This window comes from Opisthocomus hoazin, chromosome 15 (assembly GCF_030867145.1).
Source record: "Opisthocomus hoazin isolate bOpiHoa1 chromosome 15, bOpiHoa1.hap1, whole genome shotgun sequence".
NCBI classification, from domain to species: Eukaryota; Metazoa; Chordata; class Aves; order Opisthocomiformes; family Opisthocomidae; genus Opisthocomus; species Opisthocomus hoazin.
The window spans coordinates 12,739,111-12,762,301 of record NC_134428.1 but is presented as its reverse complement, the minus strand read 5'-3'; the positions used below and the strand labels follow the sequence as shown (position 1 = coordinate 12,762,301).

The following is a 23,191-nucleotide window of genomic DNA, read 5'->3' as shown; positions in this document are numbered from 1 at the left end:
TACTGTTGGCAGTGGCCATCAGTAGTACAGGGAAGGAGTGAGCTAGCAAGTATTTTCTATGTCTTGTGCTCTTTTATACTTGTGAATTAAAAACTGCACAGACCAGCTGTTCTTTGGGAAGCACTCATTTAGAGTTTTTTGTTCCCTTGTGTTTTTTTTTCCTAGGAAACTACTTTGCAAGTCACTTCTTTATGGGAGGCGAGAAGTTTGACACCCCTCACCCTGAGGGCTACCTTTTTGGAGAGAACATGGATCTAAACTTCCTCGGCAACAGACCTGTTCAGGCAAGTTCCTATATGCTGTCTGTTTTACCCTTTTGTTTCTGCCTTGTTTTGGAAAACCTCGTGTAGGGCTTGTACTACAAGATAGCACAGAGCTAAGGGACCCTCGCTACCTGGGGAGTGTCATTCCAGTCTGCAGCGCAAGAGCCCTTGCCGGCTGACGTAGCTGTTCAGACGCAAGCAGAGTTTTTCTAAGAAGCAGTATACACCTTCTAGACTTATTTTCACTTGGGGCAAAAGGAAGAAATAGCGAGGGAAGAAGGGAAGGGGCTGAGGAACACGTTTTGGGGACTAATTCTGATGGCCTGCTTGCATGAGATTTGCCTGCCTGAGTGAATGTAAAACATGCTGCAGAGAAGAGAAGGCTGGGAAGCAGATCCACTCTCGGAGCGCGAACTTCACAGGGCTGCTGGGCACATTGGATGGATCCCAGACACTGTTCAACACGTGCTGTTCTCATCTAAACAAGTGGCCTGAACAGGCGTAGAGCAGCGTTAGGACAGATCTTGATATTTGGTGATTTTGTTTGCTTTGTAACCTAGGTGGGCTGCTCAGAAAGTCTCTTCTCTACTTTCCCCAGTTGGAGCGTGGAGGTATTTCTAGGCCTATGGATGTCTTGAGAGACTGCGAAAAGCTGCCTGCTCCGGTGATCAGCTTGTTCTTTTATTGTGAACAGGGAATAACGCTGTTGTGAGGGACAGATAGGAATTTTATGCAAATGTTATGTTTTGGATTTCTCTTGCATCTCAGAACTGCTTAAAAGGAGCCAAAAGGTAGCAGAGTAGGAGCCATTTGGAGATGTTTTAGTAGTGCTGGAGAGGAAAGGGAAAAGAGCTGCTGCTTTGCCAGCTGTTTTCCTATTTGTTTCTGCAGCTTCAAAACAAGAAGAAGAAAAATTGGTCCTGGTTCTCAGGTTCAGAAAACTTGTGCCTATTAGTTAATTCGTGCTTGTAGTGCTGGGAGGCAGTTCATTACTACCCTTGTTTTACAGATGAGGGAAACTGAAGCAGAATGACTTGGTGTTTGAATTTGAACTGGTGGCAGGCGTTCTGCTTGCTGAGTCGTCCTCGGGCTGTGCCATTGGTCTTCTCAGCACCACCATGAGTTAACAGGACTCTGGAAGGGAGGACAAGTGTGAATCTGGAGAGCCCCTGCTCGGGCAGAAAGTGCGGATGAGCAACAGGGTTAGGAAGGAGGGACTTTACATGGAGATCGTTGTAGTGGTGCTGTGCAGGCATGAGGATGCTCACCACTTACCCTACGCCATGTCTGCGTATCGGGCCCGTGTGGGATGGCGGTTAAAAGCTGCACCTTTTCGCTTTGTTCTGCGACTAGCAGCTGCTCAGTGCTCCAGGGAAAGCAGAAGACGCAGCTGTTAGCTGAATATCCCATGTGCCTGTGGCTGTAGGGACTAGCCTTGGAGAGTTGAATTGTCTGCGTGTCTCAGCCTGGGCTTCCTTGCAGACATCCCGGGACTGAATTTCATTTCTTCAGAGGGGAGTGGGTGAGAATGCTATTAACACAGTGGAACGTTTGCCAAATAGGTTTAAGACAAGGAGGCTGTATATAGTTCGCCTATGTAAAGTTAATGCCCTTTGGCAGGTCTGATTAATCTTCAAGTATAAAAACCACTTGAACATGGAGCAGCAAAACTGCTTGCTGGACATGGTCCAGGTTCTCGCTTTGGAGTAACTGAGGTCTTGCCCGCTCTGTGTAGAGCAGCGCTACCAACCACAGTACCAAGCACTCGGGGTGCAAGGAAAGCGGTTGCTGCTGCCGTGTGAATTCTCTGCTGCTCGTTGCTGTGGCACGGGGTCTTCTGTGGGGTTCTCCTGTCAGTCAGGAAACGGCACGTCTTCCCTCAGGCTCTGGTTCTTGCACCACCAGTACCTTTCTGTGGTCTGAGGGGACAACGCTGAAGGATTGTGTCCTGGAGCTGCCCTGAAGTTCAGCTGCAGCAGCATTTTCCTGCCTGTTCAGCAGATTCCTCGTTTAAAGGAAGCATGTATATTGGTGGTCACTGGTACTTCTGCTCTGTGTCAGTCACTGCCACACCACTGCAGGGCACCTAGTCAGAAGTGTGTTTGAAGGACCCCAACTCTAATGAGTGCATGGTGGCACTGGGTGGTACCTTCAGAGCAACCTTCCACCTGCAAGCCTGTCCTGTAGCGCTCTACCTTTGTGTCGAGCTGTTGCTCTGACCTGGAGCCCGGCTGTGTTTCCAGTCTGAGCACCCACCAAACTTGGCTGTTGTGTGGGTGTATGTTTCAGCTTCAGGCTTCTCTGAGCAAATGGGAGATCCGGCAGGCACATCTGCAGCTGAATGGGTTGAGGTCACCACAGTAAGCAGTTTCCTTTGCATTTCTCACTGGAGATTCTGTGACCAGTATGGAGAATTACAGTCTGAAGCATTACTGTCCTTTATTTAAAGGACAATCTGTGAGAGAAGGCCTCTTGACTGTAGAATAGAATGAGGCCCGCTATCCCGGTCTCCTTTTCTTTTCCAAAACATTTGCCCCATTGTTTCAGAATAAAAAGAGTTTCCCGCAGTAATCCAGGGCTTCACCATGCTGATTAGTAGTCAAGTCACTGTTTGCATGCTGTAACACATATGAAAGAGCTGCATTTCTTCTGCTCAGGCTGGAGGTGGTTTCTTTAGTGGAAATAAAAGCTTGTGAGGGCAAGGCTTTCTAGACTGAGAATCTGGGGTACAGAAAAAGAGTTTGTGGAAATGCCCCTTTGGAGTACATACTCGCAATATGAGCTATTGCTGGGCCAGAGCAGGATTTTCACTCTGAAACATGCTCAATTTGTCTGTAAATAGAATTCTTTATTACTGTTCCTTGTGGCGGTTGTACTGAGCACCCTTAAAGGCAGATGTTTCTTGGTTAGGGTAAATTGTATATGAGGTAACAATCTGCTACCTTTTATAGTATAATAATAAGAGAATTATATACCTTTTTGTTCCAGTTTCCGTATGTAACTCCAGCTCCACATGAGCCCGTGAAGACACTGAGAAGTCTGGTGAATATCCGCAAAGACTCTCTCCGTCTTGTCAGGTACTGTTATTGCCTGAACTCTTCCTTTTATTCAACCCACTGATCTGGCATCCAGAGCCAAACTGTATTTGATATGGTTTTGGAGAAACAGCTGAATTCCACATCCTTGTTGCTAGAGAGGTCCAAAAGTTTCTGTGTTCCCTTGTGATCAGAGCTTTCAGGTGGTTTATACACTGCTTATCCCTAGACTTGAGCAATCTGTTTCCAAATGACCAACGATGTGTCTGTCTCTACAGGACACACTAGAGTGGTAAACAAAACCATGAAATCATTAGCATGAATGGAAGATATTAGTCAGGTCAATAAACCCTACAGACAGATTCCTTTCTGCATTCTTGTGCAAGGACAAGCCAGAAAGTAGCTGATTCTGGTGCAAGTCACAGGCCAGGAAGACTGATTGGTCTTGAGTGAAACTTCCTCAGGTTTCTCCTGCTGCCAAAATAAAGTTTGTTCCTTGTGTTATGCATTCGTTTAGATGGCTTGTGTCCCACGCATAGGGGAAGGAGGTCTGGGTGATCATGGAGATCTGTTACCTTTCACTGCTCTGCACCGAGATCTCAAACAGCGCTAGCTGGATTAAACGCAACGGCTAACACTTTGACCTGCGGCCGCCCTCTTTCAAACAGATGGCCAAAGTACAGGCCCCAGTGTACAGTGCTTTGTTTTGGTCTGAGCGACTGGGCAGATGTCCAGGCAGAGCATTCCTCAAAGATCCTTGAGTCGCTCTGAATTCTGCATTTCAGGCACAGTGCTGGAGTACTGGCAGGGGCCCAGCTCCAACTCTTGGCCGAGGTGATTCTGAGAGCATGGTGTAACGTGAGTAATTTGAGTCATAACCTCACAAAACCCTTTGTTTGTTCTATGTGAAAACAGAAGGTTGGTTTTTTTTTTTGTTTTTTTGTTTTTTTTTTTTTTTTTAAGTGAGCAATACCTGTGGTTTCGAAACTGATTGAACAGGAGAAGAGGGAAGAACTGGAAAAGTAACCATTGGCAAACTGCTCAGAATGCTGTCTGGCTTTTTCAGCTAAAGGGTGAAGTACTTCTCAAGGGAAGTCTTGCTTTCCTCGCACACTTGCTGTGGAAAGAGTGTTTTGTTCTCCTTGCAGGCATCCACGTAAACTGTGTAACACCTCTCAGAAGCCAAATGTGAAATGGCTTTTTTGCTGGGGGAGGCCTTGCTGTGAATGGAGGAGTTGCTGGGGTTTAGTACACACAGTTCTGTCGTTCTGCTTTCCGTGGTTGCATGTCCTGATCCCCCAAGCAGAGCTGCAGCTCTGTGCTATTGGAAATGCAGTGTCCATGCACCTTGGCAGTGTCTAGGGTTGCATCCGTCTAATTCCTGGTACTATCGGTTCTTTCTCTGTCTCGTGGCTCTCGCAGACTCTGGTCCTGCTGCTGTGTTAGTGCGGACGACAACACTTCCAACGTAGCTCCATTTAATTTTGTACTGATGTAGACCCAAAATGAGATTTTAATTGCCAGTGTCCAAGGGCACGTTCTTTCTTGTGCTTTTCTACTGTTCTGGACTAGAGGCTTTTCCTTTCTCCCTCTGTGCACGTAAAGACACTTTGTGCCCTCTGTGGCTTGGCTTATTCGCAACCAGTGGTTGAGGCTTGCACATTCTTTCCAGAACTAGTTAAGTTTAATTTACTGCCTCCTACACCAAATAAAATGATATTGAGCCAAGTGTCTAGGTGTAAAGTAGGTTCTGATGGTAAAGTCCTCACAAGCTTTTTGTCTTTTCTTGTGTTTAATTGAAAATTCATTGTTCACCTGTGAAGTGGGTGTTGATCCATAATTTGGAGTGTAGGGCTTTATGGAGGAAAATGAGGAAGTGTCCAGTCTGGGCTTCCTGCCTGGCTCTGACTAGATAAAATTCTGAGCTTTTCCAAATCTTGAAAATTTACAGCAGCTTTTGGAGAGAAGCAATAAGCCTGTGAATGTTGGTGTTGAAGTTTTGAGTCTTCGACGCCTTGTGTGAGTGCTTGATTTCTAGCAGGATAAGACTGTGAACCTCAGAGGAGGGTAGCATGAGTTTTGCTGTTAACCACCAACAGAAAAAGGCTGCCTCATGTCTGTCTTGTGTCCGTCTTTTGGCCCTGGACTGGAAGCTTTATTTCAGAGCTGAAGTACTTGTTGGGCTGATACTGGCGGTTTACTCTTGCTTTGAAAGCACTTCCAGTTGCAGGAGGAAGATCAACTCACAAGGCACTGGGTTTCATGGAATAGTTGTGTCCTTGGGTCATGGAACAGAAGTGCTGACGGAATCAGCAACTCTAGTGGTTTGGGAATGTGTCTGACACAGCGGCAATATCATGGAGAACAGTGAGACCGCTGAGCATGTTGGATAAGGGCCTGAGAGGGAGACAGATGATAGGGACCGAGGGGAAACAGGTGACCTGCTGTGAGTGAGAGAAGGGAAGTACCTTCGCTTCCCTCTCCAGCATGGTGGGGCTGACGTTGATCCTTGGAGCGGCTCATCCCGTGGTGGAGGTGGTGATGGTGGGGATGCTGGGACTGCCAGCTCTGCAGCCCTGGCTATCGTGAAAATGAGACAGTGTACAGGTCTCTGCAGAACCCCCGTACAGGAAAGCCTCCACTTGGTGATGGTCTCCCCCTGTGAAAGTCAGTGCTGATAGAGGTGTCAGCTAGTTCTTCATTTAGTGCCGCTCTAACACTGTTGTAATGCCTATCTCACAACGCTAAGTCAAACAATACTTAGCATTTATCCTGCATGTCTACCAAGTTGTTGGTCAAACTTTTTAATCTCATCAAAGGATGAAATTGGGTTTGGCTCGACCTGTTTCTATAAAACTGTCATTGCTGCTGTTAATTATCTTTTTATCTTTTAATCCTTTAACAGACAAACAAAAAGTTCCAGCATTTCCATTGTTTTATCCAGAAGCGATGTCAGACCAAGTGGCCTCAGCTCCCTTGGTCATCCAGCTTTGCCTTTTTCATCATAACATTGGATCAGCTATGTGTTCTCAGAGGTGGTCAGTCTCTTCTGCTCTATACACGTGATTGTGAAGGCTCTGTGATTAACTTGTCTGCGTGACCGAAAGGCACACCTGGCGAAGTCACTGGTTTCCCAATTTATGCATGCATCTGTGGCCACCTCACATCAACACTGTCTGTAGGGCTTGAGTAAATGTACACTGTAAACTTCAAGTGCAGGTGGAGGCAGAAGAGCTCTTGAACCACCTGAACCACCTCCTTGTCTGTCAAGTCTGTCGCAAACATGGAAGGAATGCAAAATATGTGACTTTGTCTTTACTCCCCTGAAGTTACATCCCACCGTTCCTGCACTTTAAGATGGAATATGAGATGTCTCTGCACCAAAGTGTACGCACCAAAGTAGTTCTTGTTTGTTCCTTGGCCCAGCTACCAGCTGGCATAGCTGCTTATGCAGTCGTTCCTCACCTGTATTCTTTGCGATGTGGTGGGCAATTTTCTTAACCTCTGGCACCAGGCATGTTGCAACAGTAAGATGTGTACGGAGCCTTGATGTGGCTGTCACCATTCAGGCACGTGTACTTTGCCCCCTGTTTGAGTGATGCTGCTGCATGGAGACAGGGCTCTGGCTCTACTTCTTCCCAGCAGACGCAGCCTCCAGAAACCTTCTCTCCAGGCACAGCAGTTGGTAGTGGCCCTTCAGTGGTTTCCCAGGGTGACAGATCTATCCAAGTCTAGGCTTAACCACTGTTGTCCTTGAAAGGATGGAAGCACGTTCTGAGTGCTGGCAGGGTGATGCAGAGGTGAAGTTGAGAGCGGGAGGGTGAGCTGGGAACCCGTATACTTTGTGTGACTTCACTGAGAACACAAAAGAGGCAACAGTTTTACTATTAACATGTTGCTTTTCTGTGATCAGCTCTTCCCCAGGTCTCCCACCTTGTTACTTGGGTCTGTTATGGGTATCTAGACCTGTGGTCTTGTTGATCTGTAACTCATGCATGTGCCGGGCATCTCTATTTTAATACCTACCTATGTGTGCAGAGAGTGTAGCTCTGTGGAGTAGCCTTCACCGATGCCTGCCTGGAAGGGGTGCTGGTTCTCCCCCCCCCCCACTTCTTCTGGAAGAAGTGGCAAGTGTGTGTTAGCCTGGAGATCATGCTCCCCTTGTCCTTCGCTGCTGACCTCGGATCCATGGAGGGCAGTGCAGCCAGAGATAAGTTGCAGAAGCTTGTGCTGCTGCTTTCTCTGGACACCTAACACGTGTGGGTGGATTTTTGCCTTCTGTCTGCTTGGGTCAGTCCAGCACAAATTGTGGAACCTACCCCCATGTGTTCTAGGCAAACATGCCCTGCTAGCTAGAGTGTTTCTTGTTTACAGCCTTCAAGTGCTGTGATTTTATTCTTTGAATACAACTAGCTTGTATGAAAATACCATCTTTCTCACTACTCTGTTTGTATCCAGGCTGCTGCAGATGTTCAGACTCTCATTTCTTGGGATGTGCCTTTTTTATACTAGCATGTTGGGTGCATTTGATTTTTTTTTTTTTTTTTTTTTTTTTTATTTGACAGCTTGATTTGCTGTTCTGACCTAGAACCTGAACCTCAGGCAAAAGTCTTGTTTGGAGCTCTCCAAGTCCTTTGGAGAGGAATGCAAGTGTATGCTATAGTGATTCACTAGGGTTACATTAGTATGAGTATGTGTGTTAGGTATTTGATTATACTGCTCTTAAGTTTTATTTTGCACCTTCTGTATTAAATTGCTGAAGCTGAACATTTCATTCTTGTTCAGTGTGGTGTTAAGTAAAATTCATGCTGAAACCCTTTTAATTAGGCAGCAGTTATTACATCTCAGTGAACTCGGTAAATAAGGATTCCCTTGACAATTTTTAGACTGAATTATGGAGGTATGCCCAGCCCATTTCTGAGTATTTTCAACAGTGCAGTGTATTCATCGAGAGTGTTTAATGAGGGGAGAGGCTGACTGATACTGTGAAGTCAAAGATGGTGCCAAGCTTTTCCAGAGTAGTTTAACTGCTTGGCTTTGACCCAGGTATTGTGGCAATTAAGGTAATACTGATAGAGAAGTGAGGCTGGAGCTGGGCCACAAATCAAGTAGTGGTGTACACCTCTCAAAGGCAACCTGCTGCGCTCTCCGTTCATATGCAGTGCGTGAACTAACGGTGGTACCTCCAGTTGTAGGATTATAGTGGGACTTGATTTTACGTGTGAGAATCAGCTTCTGCCCTGTCAGTGAGTCATGTCCATTCTGTCTGTCACTTTGCTCTTCAAGGCAAGGGAGATCTTCTCATGGCATACTGTGTTGGCTGCTTGTTCCAGGATCTGCTGGTCTCCCTGGCCACTCCTGGCACACCATAACTCACTGCTCACCCATGGCCATATCTTGCTGTCCTGGAGCTTGCTTCATACCACCTGCTTCACCGGAATTGTTACATGCATTTTCCAGCAGTAGGGACAAGGAGTAATAGTGGGCAGTGGTGATCACACAGTGGGATCCAGCTGTACAGTAGCCTATAGCCAAGCAGTGACTCCCCTTTATGTTAATTGAAGTAACTTCTAAACTTATTGTTATAGTGGTTATCGTATCGGTTATTATGGAGTTGAATGTGTTGATTTTTGTTCATACAATATGTGCAAGGTTCAGTCATTAGCAGCATCAAAGGTTTAGCTGATGATTTGTACATTTAAAGGTATTTGAAGTTCCTATATTTGAATGCTTTCTGATCTGAATATCATCTGTGTCATACTGGAGATACCTTTTGTTTTACCTTGGGAGTTCTTTGTATATGTTATAGAAACCTTGGTTTTTGCCTGTTGTGCTCCATTTCGTTTGCAGAGTTGAAAGAATAAGGCTTTAGACTTCTCAGGCCCGTGCAAGATTGCTTTAGCCCAAATACTGAGCCTAATGTGAAGATTTAAAAGACAGGAGAATGTTTCTTCCTCTAAGGGTTTGACATTCAAGGGTTTACTTTCTGCACTCATTCTGTGTCCTGGCACTGTAAGGCTGACTGAGATCTGTCAGACTGTCGTTGTGTTCAAAAACTGCCATAACTTCAGTCAAATCTTGGAAGAACCTTCCTCAAAGGAAAGAATGGAAATATCCTGGGAAGTCCAAGGTGGAAACCCATGGTGCCATGCCTGCCCAGAACACCTAGATTGGAGTACTCTTGTCCTGATTTCCAGAGTGATCTTGATGATGTCTCATAAATATATATTCTAATCTTCTGGCGTTGTCTTTCAGATATAAAGATGATGTTGACAGTCCTACTGAGGAGAATGGGAAGCAGAAAGTCCTGTACAGCCTGGAGTTCACGTTTGATGCAGATGCCCGTGTTGCCATCACAATCTACTGCCAGGCTACAGAAGAGTTTGTCGGTGGCATGGCAGTGTAAGTCCTGGGCTTGTGGGCGTGTGGAGGGGCACAGGAGCTCTCAGGTGATGAGCCTGTCAAACATTGCAAACATCTCTCACTAATCACTGCTGAGGGCAGTGCTGCCACGAGTGCTGGAGAGGGAAATCTCTTCTTTTTCTGTTTTGTTTTATATATTCTGATAGCCTTGAACATTACTTTCACTTACCTCCCCCACATAACCAATATCCTCTCTTGTTCCCTTTTTGGTTTGTTTTTTGCGTGTGGGGAAACCATTCTGTGTGCAACAAAGGAGAGGAACTCACAGCTGTATGCTTTGTCAGCAAGATGTTATATGAAATTAAAAAAAAAATGACTGCCCTTCCCTTCAAATACTACCTGTCTTTTTTCCAGATCACCTACCTCACTGGATTTCTGTGTTGCCTGTGATGGGAGCATCTGGGTGACCAACGTAAAGCTCAGTCTGACGTTTGCATAGCGTGTCTGTGTAACTGAGACCCAAAACCCCTCTTGGGATAAATGACCACCTCAACACAGGCTGTGGTGAGATGGCTGTCGGGAGGGTTTCCTGCCTGAAACCCTGTCTGTGTGTTTCCTGCCAGGTACCCATATTAGCCTTTGGCTAGCTGTAGAAAGAATGGTCAAAATGTCATCCGTGCAGTCTTTCTCATATCCTGGTGGTGCATCCCTACAGATTTCAAACCTTTTTTATCGAAATCGTCACATTTAAGGTATTCCAATCAACACTGTATCACTTAAGACTACAAAAATTTCCTCTCTGTATTAAGAGCTAACGTGGCTGAAACATGCTCTCCCTGGTGTGAAATGGGTATGTGTGAGCTGCTGGTACATTATGGCAGGCTTCCGATGGCCATGGGACAAACAATTCTTTTTGTTCTATGGGTAAAGGAAGATTCGGGCTGCAGAAGCTCTTGGCTTCCTCTGGTAGAGGCTTTTGGCTGAGCAGTGGCTCTGTGCACATAGTGCTGACGGCTTCTGCAGTGGTGCTCTGGATTTGGGGGGGTAAATTTTGTGTTTTATTGAAGGGATCTGCAGAGGTTTCAGCAGGGAGAAAGATGTATGACAAACCATAAAATGGCTTACATGTGTCATGCAAAGTATAAACATGCCACTAATGATCAATTAATAGTGTATTTTTAGAAATGAGACAAGCTCAGTGCTCCCATCCAGATGTGTATTCCTCCAAACCGAAGGATATCCTGATCCAGAATTTTTGTTTAGGCCCCTTCTTTGCTTCTGTTGAAGCCTACGGCTGCCTTTATTTTGGGTAGGTAATAAATTAGCTCCTTTTGTGTGCTTGAAAAATATCTCTCAACAAACTCTGAAAAGGCTTTCTATTTAGATCCAGTTTTTCCTGAGCAGAACTGAATGCAGCAGGATGCCTTAGAAGTCCTGATAAAGTTTCCATATTCTGTCTCTTAGGTCCTTAGGTTTCCTGCAAATTCAGTGCTAGTGAAGGTGTTGGAATGGCAGCCTTGGAGATTGAAGTCCTCTTTCCCTAACACAGGTACAGCGTGGAGAGGTGGCCAGTGTCCCTTGTGCTGCACTGCAGGGTTCCTTGTTTTTTGACCTGAGAAGGAAACCATCTGTGGGCTGACAGGGAGAGCTGAGGACCTCTATGGCCAGGGTGGATGTGTTTACAATGCCAGACTTCAGCCATGGCTTAAATCAGCAAGTCCTGTTTTGTCCTGTTTTAAGTCTTGATTTTAATCGTGTTTTGAATATTCACTTGTTGGTTTACCTCGAAGAATTTGTTTGTCACTGGTCAGTAACAATGAAACATGGGTGTTTGCAACTCAGGGTAAGCTTCCTACCAAACTTTGTGCTACACTGTACTGAAGAGCTTCAGACTGTAAAGAATATGCATATACTTTAAAATGTATTTTTTCAGACTTCTAGTTATGCATTTTGTGATGTTAAAATGGCAAAAAAAAGTTATTCTAAAAAGAAAATATACTTTTTTTTAACATCTCGAGCCAAGCTGTGTTGGGGTGGAAGTGCAACGGAATCACCCCGAGACCAGCAGTGTAGCATTCTGCTTTGTCCAGCTGCTCGGTGTTGGACTCTGAAGGGACTGTCTTGCCAAGTTTTGCCTTGAATAATAATTGCCTAATGGAAGTATTATAGTTACTGAATATAACTAACTGTTTTTGGACAGAGGGTGTTTTCAGCCTTCTGTAACTATTAGCTCTCCTCTCAGAAATCTGTTGGTTGATTGGAGGAGGAAAACACATTTTCTGATTCGCTGAAAAGAACATGGTTTACTGAAATTTAGTGCCATGCGCTAAGCCAGTGACTGTCACAGGGTTCTGTCATCTGTTCTTTAAAGTTTATGCAGCAAACAGGAACTACCTAATTGATTTTTAAATCTAATTTGTACAATTCCTAGGTAAAGTTTCTGAAAGTTAACACAAATATCAACTTCAAAGGAAAATATTTTTTAAAATTTGAATTTTTTAATCCACCCTGTCCATGGTTCACCGAGAGACAGATCTCTGTTCAGGTGGTGGAGGAGAAGCCTTTGTTCATGAACTCTACCTTCCTCTGCACAAAACCGGGATCAGTAGTCAGCAGTCATTACCTCGCTAACGAAATGTAGCTGATGATACTGTGCTGCCCTGTGAGGGTGGCAGCGGTCCCCAGCACACTAAACCTTTACGTCAAAAGTCAAAGCACTGTGATTCAGCTCCTGCTTCCACTGCTGGTCTTTTATTTAGTAAATCATGCTTTAATTTCCCTGTAGTATAGGCGTGATGAACTGTCTGTCTCTGCTCTGGACTTTTTAAACAATAAATGTTATAGAAGTGTGGGGTCGGAGGGGGCTGCACCAGAAGCCAGGGAACCTTTGTGAAGGCATGATCCTGATTTCATGCAGATGTGTAGGTAATAAGGGCTAGGGGAGGTGAGATACAAATATAGACTTTATAAACTGCTTTAATTCAACCCAGGCTGTTTTTCCACGTGGAATTGGCTCATGAAGCACGTCTTGGGGCCAGTGCAGCTGCCTGAAGTAGGCATCTCTGCTTCTCTGGATTTGCTGGCTGCTAGTAAAAACCTTTTGAAGCTCTGATTTCAGCTTTGCAAAGCAATTCTGCAAGGGCAGTGCTATAATTACTTTGATTTATTCTTTTCAAATTCTAGTGGAAAAAAAAAAACAAACCTGGGCTGCATTCTTAGAGCTCTAAGTGGAGTGAATGCATTTTTAGTGCACTAACAGGAATGCAGCTTCCCCCTGCCTGGGCTGGTAGTTTTTGCTTTTTCTCAGTTTCTTTTGGTGCTAACAGCTACATTCAAGTAACAAGCATGTGCAAAAGCTGCACCGTTGTATGAATTCAAAATTTTTTCTGTTGCTGTGTCCAGCACTTGATGGGAAGGAAGATGCTGTTTAAAGCAAAACACTTTTTTTTTTTTTTTTTTTCCCCACTCTCTTAAATTGATGCTAAATGCTAAAATGGGAGAAACTTTCTGGACCCTTGTCAAAACCAGAAATTTTCTCCTAGTCCCAAGCCTGCAGCATGGCTCCTCAGAAGCGCTAAACAAGTTATTCTTGCTTCTCTGCTGAAACAACCACTGATCCTGATAGTATCAGTGCCCCTGCTCATGTGAAACTCCTGCTAGGAACGTTGTTATGTTGGTACGGTTTGGGGTGAGAGGAGGGAGGGGAGGGAAGGTGGCTCTCCCAGAGCAGAGGCGCTGTTTGTTGTAGAGCCTCTGCCCATGTGAGAGCCACAACGCTCCGTGTGCCATGGGCCTGCCTTCAGGATTAGCTGGTCTCCGTGACCAAAGGGAAGCCTTTCTCTCTGCAAGCCAGGAAGCTTCCTCCTGAGGTTGTTTGGGCTCCGTTTAAAAGCTGGTGGCTTCGACCATATGTGCTGCCTGTCCTAACTTGTCTCAAAGGAGTGTTCAACAGACTTTCTCAGGTAATTGTGCTGGGAAATATGCTCAGCTATACCATTTCCCAGCCAGGATCTTGGAAACACGTTGCTCCCAACCGCTGCCTGCCCGTTGTCCTGAACTGTTGAACTCTGTGTTTCATGGAGAGCTGTATTGTCACCGCTGTGGGACTGCAGTTGACCAGTCAAGTCTGGAGAAGACGAATGGGAGGCTGTTGGTTATTGTAGAATTGTCTTCACCTCTACAGCCCTATGTCCAGGGGATGGTACCCAGCGCTTTCTGGTGCTAGTGCCGATATCCGGAGAAGCCTCTTGGATGAAAAGGGAATTAGTTTAAATCTAGAGGGAACTGCAGCACCCACCTTCTGAATATCTTTTGCCTCATTACTTTGTGGTGAGCCTAAAGACTCTTTAAGCTAAAACACGTTAGCTCTCAGAGGACGAGCTGGGGAGTTACCCCAAGGAAACAGAGATAAGATCTGCCTATGTCCAGAATCTCTTCAATGGCATGGAGTTAGCAGTGACCTGCCTCTGAACAGCTCGAGATCCCTGATATCCTCAGTTTTGTTTGTTTTTCTGATTATGTCCATTATCTTTGGTTTTGCAAATTGGCAAACTGTTCCACTGTGCTTCTGTTTCCTGTGGCAGCCCCCCCAGTGAGCTTTAGCACAGCGTCTTCCCCGAGGATCCACTCTCATCTTTGGTTAATGGTGGGTGTGCTCTTGGGGAGTTGGTCCATAATCTGGCTGGCTTGGAGAGAGTGATATTTCTCAGTTTGTCCTTTCCTTTGGCTTCAGTTTCCCGGCAGCTGAGTAGAAAGCAGGGAATACTCTGGTTGGGGAAACCATCGTAACAGGTTGACTGCTCACCCGTGAGGTGTTGTATTGCTCAGTGTCACGGAGGCACAGCAGTACCTGTCAGCTTCAGAAATGTCCTACAAATGTCAGAATCCGTGATGCTTACTGGGTTTTAAGACTAGCCAGCCGGAGAGGCAGCTCCATGCTCCTGTGGTAGAGGCGATGGGCACATGCAGCAAGGAAGGGTTCATCCGTTTCAGCCGAAAGGCAAAGGGTGGCCAGGATGGGCCCTATCGAAATGGCGTGAGAATCTGTCTTAGCATATAGGAGGCACAAGCGTGCAGGTGTGTGAGCTGTGCATCAGCTACTTGCTAGTGACTGCCCATAAGCATGTGATTTCCCCCCAATAAATGAGAGGGTACTGTGCATTGTATTTCCATTGCGGGGCTGGCAGTGCTCCTCAGCAGCTCCTAGAGAATAGTTGAAGGACTCCCAGTTTGTAGCCTGCCTTCTCCTGCAGTAACCGGTTCATGTGTTCATACACCTGGATGTCTTTAGTTTAGGAGGCAGGTATGTTTTATGGAGCAGGCTGCAGAGATGCTCATATTCTCTCTTTGTGTGTGCTCTATGAACACATCCTTTCCTTTTCTGGCAAAAGCCTTGGTGTGCACACTGTTAGCCTGTTCCTGGGAGGGCCCCCGGGACTTCTCCAGCTGTAGATATCCTGCTGACTAGCAGGAAGGATTGTGTAGTTAAAACATGACAGCAGCGGTTGTTTCCTCAGGGGAAGAAGTCAAAACAGCCCTGTAGCAGGAAGCACTTAAAACAGCCAGCTCTGAAGACATGAGCAATCCAGGCAGATCAGGAGCTGATGATAAATATGACATGAGAGATGGGAGTTTTGCAGCCCATTCCTATGAAAAAGATCTTCCTCTTTGGACAGAAAAGGTTCTCTTCCATATCCTACTGATGTTGCCAAGCTATAAAGAGAAAACACAATGAAAATAGGTCAGTCTAGCTCTGCAATCCTTGCCCTTTTTCAGGGCTGTGCTGTTTGTGTTGCTGATGCACAAATGGGTGTACTGGATATTTTTTTTAAAAAAATCTCATTTCCTTGTTTGTTTTGCAATGCCTGCTACGCTCATCACAAACATCCTACTGCAGTCTTTTAAGCTGGCAGTGGATGTGACACTGCAATGACTGTATATTCTCTGTGTGTGTGGAAGTCTGAATAGTTGGTTCACAAAATGAAATCCAACCAAAACGGGTAGCTCAGCACATGGCTGTTTTCACTAAAGCTTACATAGGGGAGGCAGAGGCACTCAGATATTCCTTTGGTTATTTAATAGCTTCTGTCTGTTCAGCGCCTTTGAAAGGTGCTCTTGCTGCTTTTCGCTGTGGACTGTGGTGATTAATATGAATTCTTTGTGCTGAGACATTTCATCTGTGTGAAGAAGTCAGAGGCGAGTGCTGGTTTTTGCTAGACACGAGCCTTTACAGCTGAAGCCTGCTTTGATCCAGTCAGACACCAGTCCCCAAGGGAACCCTATAGTGTGCAAAGTTCACAGGCTGCAGAGCTAAAATCTATAGATTTCACTGAGCAGACAAGCCCTCTGTCTTTAATAAGAGTTCTGGCCTTTGTGCCTGTCTGCGTAGCTGTTGGGCGAGCCACCAGCTGTGAAGCCTGGCTGGAGCTGTGAGCGTGGTGCTCTGGCTGGAAAGCTCAGCAGCTGAAGGCAGACCTGTGCCGGTGCTGGAGTGGGATGTGGGCAGCAGGGTTTCAGCTCCGTGGTAAGGTGTTTGTTTCCTCCTGGCCTGGAGTGGAAACATGGTCCTGGGAGGAAGCTGGAGGGGAGGAGAAGGCTGACAGGGACAGCAGTGCACCAACTTCGCAGCCGGTTAACCTCCAGACTCTGAGTGGGAGCCTCTCCGAGCTGGAGCTTGCCTAACTCTGACTGAGACCCAGGGCTACAGCCTGGTTATATTTTGGTAGTGTTTCTTTTATCATTAAAAACCACTTTGAGTTATTTGAGACACTTGTTCAACTTCCCTCTTCCCTGAAATTTGACCTGTGAGATCATGGCCCAAAATGGAAGGGGAGTGTGCGGGTGGGAGAGGGAGTGGGGCCAGCCTGCTTGCTCCGCGTCAGCTCCTGGCCCCGCTGAACACCAGCAGGACGACTGGCTCCTTCCTTATCGTCGGTGAGAGGACATGGAGCCTGCCAGGCAATTGCAGCCTGCAGCTATGGAGGAATTGGTTCCTGAGTACTCTCTAAAGCTCTCGTGTTACTCTGCCTTCAGTAGCTCTGCTTTGTCCTCTGTTCACTGCAAATTGCCAGGCAACGTGTTTAGCTGTTACTGAAGAAAGAGGATTCTCGTTTTGTCCACAGGCTTTTCAAAGCACAGACTGTCTTTCAGCTGTTACTAGTCAAAAATGGTACCTTGGGACAACATTGCTACATGCATCCTGCTTTTCTCTGAGTAATGGCATCTGGACAGTGCTCTGAGTAACTCTGAGGCAAGTTGGCTCCAGGATCCTCGCTTGGTGCTTCTCCATCAGGGGTCCCAGCGTGCTTGTGGTACCAGGAACTGTCTTTGGACTGTCTGCAGCAGCCCGGGGCCAGGCGGAGCTGCACGTGAGGAACACAGCAGTGAAGAAGTCTGCACGAGGTGGGACTGGTGGCCGGCTGAGAACTTCCCCAGGTGCTGATCAGGGATGAGTGAGGGGGAACACCCCCACATATTCATGTTGTGTCTCCAGTCAGCATGTAGCAACAGAAGTTTAACTCTGCTTAGCCAGAGGATCGCGAATGCTGGCATGCTACCAGTGGCTTGGGAGCTACTCAAGGTCTACAGGAGCCCAGTAGCAAGTCTGGACTGCATACAGGGAGAAGCCGGGGTGAGCCACAGGCTGAGTTTCTCTATGCAGGCAGTGAGTGCTTCTCAGCTGATCATGGAGGAGTGAGACTGGGCAATCATTTTAGTTTGTTTCCTATTCTCTCAGAAATCAGTGTGATGTAGTCACAGGGCTTCTCATCTGCCGGTTGTCCAATACACAGCTGGTTTTGGGGGGGTGGAAGGGTTTGACGTAGGTGAGGAAGGAGTCGGTGCGGAGTGTGAACTTCGCTTTGTGGGAGTAAAGGTGTGTCGAAGAGCTTGCAGGAGGAGATGGGCTGCTTGAATCCTGAGGACAAAGCTGGGGGCTGCTGCTGCAGTCAGCAGTGTGGTACCTCGTTTTGCTGGTGATTCTAATGCTGTCAGGGGTACCTGAGCAGATAAATGGGTTTAAAAAAAAAAAAAAAAAAAAAAAAAAAGACCAGAGATTTCTGTTTGGTCCTGACCTAATAGGAGAGACCCCATTTCCCCATTGTCCTGAGCTGCCAGCGATCACAAGGTGGCTTTGTTAGACCTCCCATCTGGCTGGACACCTGGCCCGGTGCAGTCTAAGAAACAGCGGCCCAAACATTCAGATTTCAGCCTTTGTGCAGGGAGAGGCACCACGTTGCTTCTCTGCTTCTCTGGTATCCTTTATTCTTAATACATGCTCTCTTTTTCGGTAACACATCTCCACAGCTCTGCAGGGCTTCTCCACTATTGTTTGCTGCAAGCCCACAGCAGCATAGGCAGGGAATAGAAGTCTTATGAATACAGCAGATGCCAAGCAAAAGGGCTGGGGATGGGTAGAGACCACTTAGACGCTGATAGGGAGGACCCTTGCTTTGTAACAGCTTGCCAAGTTGTTCTCCTGTGCGGCACAAGGAGTGTGTACTTGTGCAGTGGATCCTGTGCAGCACCTTAGAAAGATGATCGATCTCTGCAACAGTCCGGGGTCACCAGCGCTTTCAGGGAATTCACCAGGCTCTTGGCACACTGGTGCTCGCCAGCTGCGGTGCTGGCTGCTGACTGGAGGTCTCCAGCGTTGTCTGGGTGTTCAGATCCAAGTCTGACCTGTGTTTTGGCAATGGGCGCTGGGCACTCACACAGTCTGAGGCATAAAGCTCACTTGGGGAGGCCTCCTTGATATTTTTGTCATACTCTTCAGCTCAGAAAATCTATGTACCTGGTTTATTTCTTTTCTCAGGGGCAGTGAGAGCAGCAAGTCTACACTAGTATTGTTCTACCCTGTCCTCCTTGGAACAGCGTTACTTGTTTTCCTATTGTAGACTGGTTTGGGCTTTTGCTGCTGTAAGTGCAGGTCCTCTGGCCTTCCTGGCACTCATGATCAGCTTGTTTACACCCCTTTCCCAGCGCTGCTGTGGTGTATGTCGTCCAGGCAGTCTGTGACCTCCACTCTCTCCTCTACACTTTATTTCCAGTAGGTTCCTGACTTGCTGTCACCTTAGATAAGTCACTCTTCCGTCCTGTACTCTCTCAGCTGTAGAGGAAGAATTGTGCCTCTCTACAGAGCTGGGAAGCTTTGAGAGTGCCACAAAAGGAGCCAAATACAGGCTTGCTCTATTCATTGCGCTTGACAACTCAGTAAATAAAACTTCATTCAATTGCTTGCTCTGTAATTCACACATAAAAGACCTGTCATTCTGATCTCTCCCACACCATGCTTTAAATGCAACGGAGGGAGTAAGACCCTCTAGTAAAGCAGCTCAATTTCAGCGCACTAAAGAATGGTCTTTGAGGGTAAGGTATTGTCATAAATAACAAAATGAACCTGCCTTGGCAGAAAGAGCGGAGTGCTCGTGGTGAACTTGGCCTCCATCATGGCCTTTCAGGATTTAACATGCATCTTGTGGCACTGGATAAACCTTCTGGATCCTCAGAGGGTGCAGGAACTACACTGGCTTTCCAGAGAAAGGCAGCAGTTCATGCCAGCGGGGAGCCTGGCTTTTCCTCCTTGAATTTGAGAGGAATTAATAAATATTCATCATCTTCTAGTACCCAGGTTCTTATACCTTCAGCTGCAAAATACATCCTAATCATGGTGCTTTAAGGCTCTGTGTTACAGTGCTGGCTGGCCTGAGCCCTGGAGGGCAGCCGGCTGTCTCTGTGGGCTCTTGCACTCTGGCAGCAGGTAGCTGCCAGAGCTATAGCTCTTGAGTGTAAAGTTGCCACAGCATCACTTAAAGCTGAGCTTTAAGGTTCAGGCATGTCCTCTCTCATCACCTCTGCCATCCCCCAGCCCAGTCTTCACATCTCTGGCGTGATGCTCAGTTCTGCAGTTCATGGTTGACTCTGCACCTTGGGCTTTTCCCACGGTTTTTGCTTCACCCCCTCTAGAAGTGAGCTGCCCAGCCCTCTTGGTCCTTGCTTACAGAAACCAGAAGGCATTACCTCGGATGTAGAAAAGCTTTGTGTTGCCATCCCCTTCTGATGTGCTGCACTCCTCAACAAAGTGTAATTAGGCTGAAGGAGCTTGGAGCTTTCCAACCTTTGCTTACAGACCTGGTGATTTCTAAGCTGTGTCTGTGTTTCAGAACAGCTGAATGTCTTATAAAGTACAGAATCCCATTTTTCAAGCAAGGATTCTCTTTTTTTTTTTTTTTTTTTTTTGCCTCTGCACACTGTGTTAACTGCTCTGCTCGACAGGCCTCTGTGCTGAATTGGCAACATCAGATACCTCAGTCTCTTCTGGTGTTGTCTGCTTCACAGGGCTGGCTGCCTGTGTTATTCTTTGAGAAATGCAATCTGCAAAGTTTGAGGAGCTGTGTGATATCCCAAGTTGAATTAAGGAAAAGCTCAACCTAGAGTTCCTGGTGCTAATGTGCCGCCTGTCCCTGGAGCCTGTCCCTGGGCTGTCTGGTCGATCAAGAACCGTGGCAATCAAGTTTGAACAGTCAACAGAGCTTCGAGCTTGTAGCTGTTCAGTGTGCGGTGGCCAGAGGCCAGCACTCTCGCAGTCTCACCGTGTGTAGCTCTGCATGGAAGGTAATGGTTGGAGATGACCAGGAGAGGCAGAAGAGACAACATCCCATTACTGTGACTGGCTGTTGAAGTCTTTCTTGTAGAGCTGGAGCTGGACCTGTCTTGTCACTGTGCAGGGGGAGGTGGCTGTTTCTGCAGTGTAAGCCTCTCGGGCAAGGGATCTCTCACTTGCTCTCCAGTTTGTCAGCATGCTCTCAACACATGGTTGGTAGCTCAACAGCAAAGGCTTTGGTGCTAAAACTGGCTTTAGATGTTCCCACCCTGGTTTGTGGCTCGCTGCCTCCTCTCCTGTGCCAGAACTGGCATAGCAAGAGGCTGTGCGCATCCAGCTCAGAAATCACCCTCCGAAAAGGGCTGAAAACTTCTTGACCCTGTTTTGCCGCTGAAGTCCACTCTGAATCACGCCATCCGTAGTGATGGTCAGTGGGCAGTGAAACATTTCCCTTGAGGCAGACAGCGCTGGGTGGGCTGTGGGTGCAGAAGATGGTGGACGGTCCCATCACACAGATGTGCATCCCAGCCTGGCAGTGCTGGCGTTTCAGTGCCGGGCCTCGAGGCAGTGGAAGAATGGTGACTCTTCTTTTGGTGGCCAGCATGGAGGACTACTTGGTGTCTCTCGGATAGTGTTGGTAGCCCTGCAGCACCTCTGGGGAAGCACGTGAGGAATGGAAGAGTGAATTAGAATGGCTGTTGCTTATCAGGATGGTGGTGAGCCAAGCAGCGGCTCTCACTGCAGAGCTGTCCTGCGGAGGCACGGGAGACCATTCAGCGCTGTGTTTGGTGGTGTGTTGCCACTGTTAGATCATTGTTCATTCTTCCTGGGTTTTCTGCAGAAAATAAGACTGTGTGCTGGGCTGAACGCCAGCGTTGCCTAGGCCCTGGGTTTAGTGAGCTAGCCTTTGCCAAGCTGCACACCCCACTGTACTCCTCTGGCACCCAGTGTTTCCAGGCAGGTCAGCGTGGATCCAATCAGACCTTGCCTGTCTGCGCTGCTTTCCCTTCCCTGTGCTCACCTTCTTGCTTTGACCTTGCCCTTCCCTTTTTGTATCCCCATGGAATGGCTGCCAGCCCCTGCCAGCTCTGCCTCTTAGAGCTGCCACTTGTGATTCTTGAAAGGCCAGATGGGTGTGAGTGAATGAGAGCCTAGCAGAGAACAATCATTCGTTACAGCAACTTTTCTTTTTCCCCCTTTTCTTCAGATACAGCACAAAGAATCCCTCTCTGCAATCAGAGACAGTTCATTACAAGAGAGGGGTAAGCCAGCAATTCTCCCTGCCTTCCTTCAAGATTGATTTCTCAGACTGGAAGGATGATGAGGTAAGTCTCTTCTCAGTGTCCCCTTCTTTCCACAACCCTGTTGTCCCAGAAGCACTGGACTCCATTTAGTGCCACGAAGCTATGGGTGAAAGACGCCCTCTCCCAGCTGCCATGGCATGTTTTGTGGGTATGAGACGAATGGGGCCCTGGGAGGAGCGGGTAGGAACACTGTATGGGAACTTGGCAGGTGGATCAGGCAAATGGTGAAGAAACCCAAAGAAGCAACTTTTGATATTGCTGTTCAGCTGGCATCCCAACATCTGGTGTGGGAGGGAGACTGGTACTGGACCTCTTCCTGGAGGAACCTGCCACTCCTCAACCTTCCTCTCCCTGCCAGCCAGAGAGCTTGTGGGAACAAATGTCTGTCGTGATCTTTCTGTTTTGGTGTTTTTTTTTTGTTTTGTTTGTGTTTTTTTTTTACCTGGTCCTCTAGAACAGCGATCTCCAAAGTGGGGTGCATGCAAGACAATTCATTGGGGTGCAGGAAGAGCTTCAGTAGTACATGTATATATCTTATAAAAATACATATATTGGGAGTACGTGCTCAAAATTTTTTACTGATGGGATGAATTGTCAAAATACTTCAGAGACCGCTGCTCCAGAAGAGTCTTGTTCTGTTTAAGGGCCACATCCTGCGTTATTAACAGTAGCAGTACAGTGTTGTGGGGAGATACTCTCCCTTCTGGTCAGATTCACACTGGTGCGTTAATGCTGAATGCCTTCCTCCTTTTAGTTTAACCCGTAACTGCAAACAGACAAGGGCTTGGTTTTAATTAAATTCTATGGCTTTTACAAGCAAGATCTGTGGAGTCCTATTAATTTTGGTATCTTTGCAAAATTCCAGCCCAGGCAGTAACTCTCTGCTTTTGAGCCTCTAAGCTTTGGCCCAAGGGCTTCCCCTGCATGTGATGCAGGGCAGGTAGGCCTTGATCTTTCCCTGCTGTGTGCAGAATTGCCAGAAGAGATATCTGATGCAGAGGAATCAGTCTGTAACTACTGCTAGTATTTTTGTTCCTGTGGACCCCTCTCCCAGGTCAACACTGATACAGTGTTAATTTCCTGACCCAAGCCTCTATAACAGTATTGTGTATGTGAACCCGTAACTCTTATCTATTAAAAAAAAATAAATAAAGATAACTCTACCTATTTAAAAAAAAAGGAAGAAAAGAAACAAAAAAAAGAATGGAAAAAAGTAATCCTTCATGTCTTTTGAAAAGATTGAATAGCTATTGTCTTGAAGTTACAGTTATAACTATAATCAGTCCCATGCTTCAACAAATGCCGTGGCGGTTACCAAGAGCCTGCAGAGTCTGGTCTCCTGATGTCTTGGCTTCTCTGCCAACATATGATTTCACAAGTTCAGCCTACAAAATCCTGGAAGAGCTGATTTTCAATCCCTTCTGTCGTCTGAGAGAGCTGGAAAGTAGGAGCTCCGATCCCATTCTTCTTAAAGAATTGAGAGGCTTAATTTTCACTTTTATTCCTGCCAGCAAGGTTTTAACTTGAGTACTAATGTCATGTCCCTTTGACAGCTTAAAGGGAGAGATGCTGTGGAAAAGTAAGCTTCAAGCTCCCTTTGCTTGATTCTGCTGCATCCTCTGTCTC

At 46.7% G+C, this 23,191-nt stretch overlaps 1 protein-coding gene across 4 annotated transcripts in view; it reads left to right on the top strand.

Moving 5' to 3' along the window:
* MGRN1 (mahogunin ring finger 1) overlaps window positions 1-23,191 on the top strand; it is a 61,303-nt gene that overhangs the window by 7,774 nt on the left and 30,338 nt on the right. For all 4 annotated transcript variants that reach the window (XM_075436199.1, XM_075436198.1, XM_075436202.1 and 1 more), the window contains exons 2-5: window positions 166-284; window positions 3,252-3,340; window positions 9,554-9,700; window positions 21,469-21,586. In XM_075436199.1, the coding sequence (XP_075292314.1) occupies window positions 166-284; window positions 3,252-3,340; window positions 9,554-9,700; window positions 21,469-21,586 (473 nt within the window). The remainder of the gene's footprint in view (window positions 1-165; window positions 285-3,251; window positions 3,341-9,553; window positions 9,701-21,468; window positions 21,587-23,191) is intronic.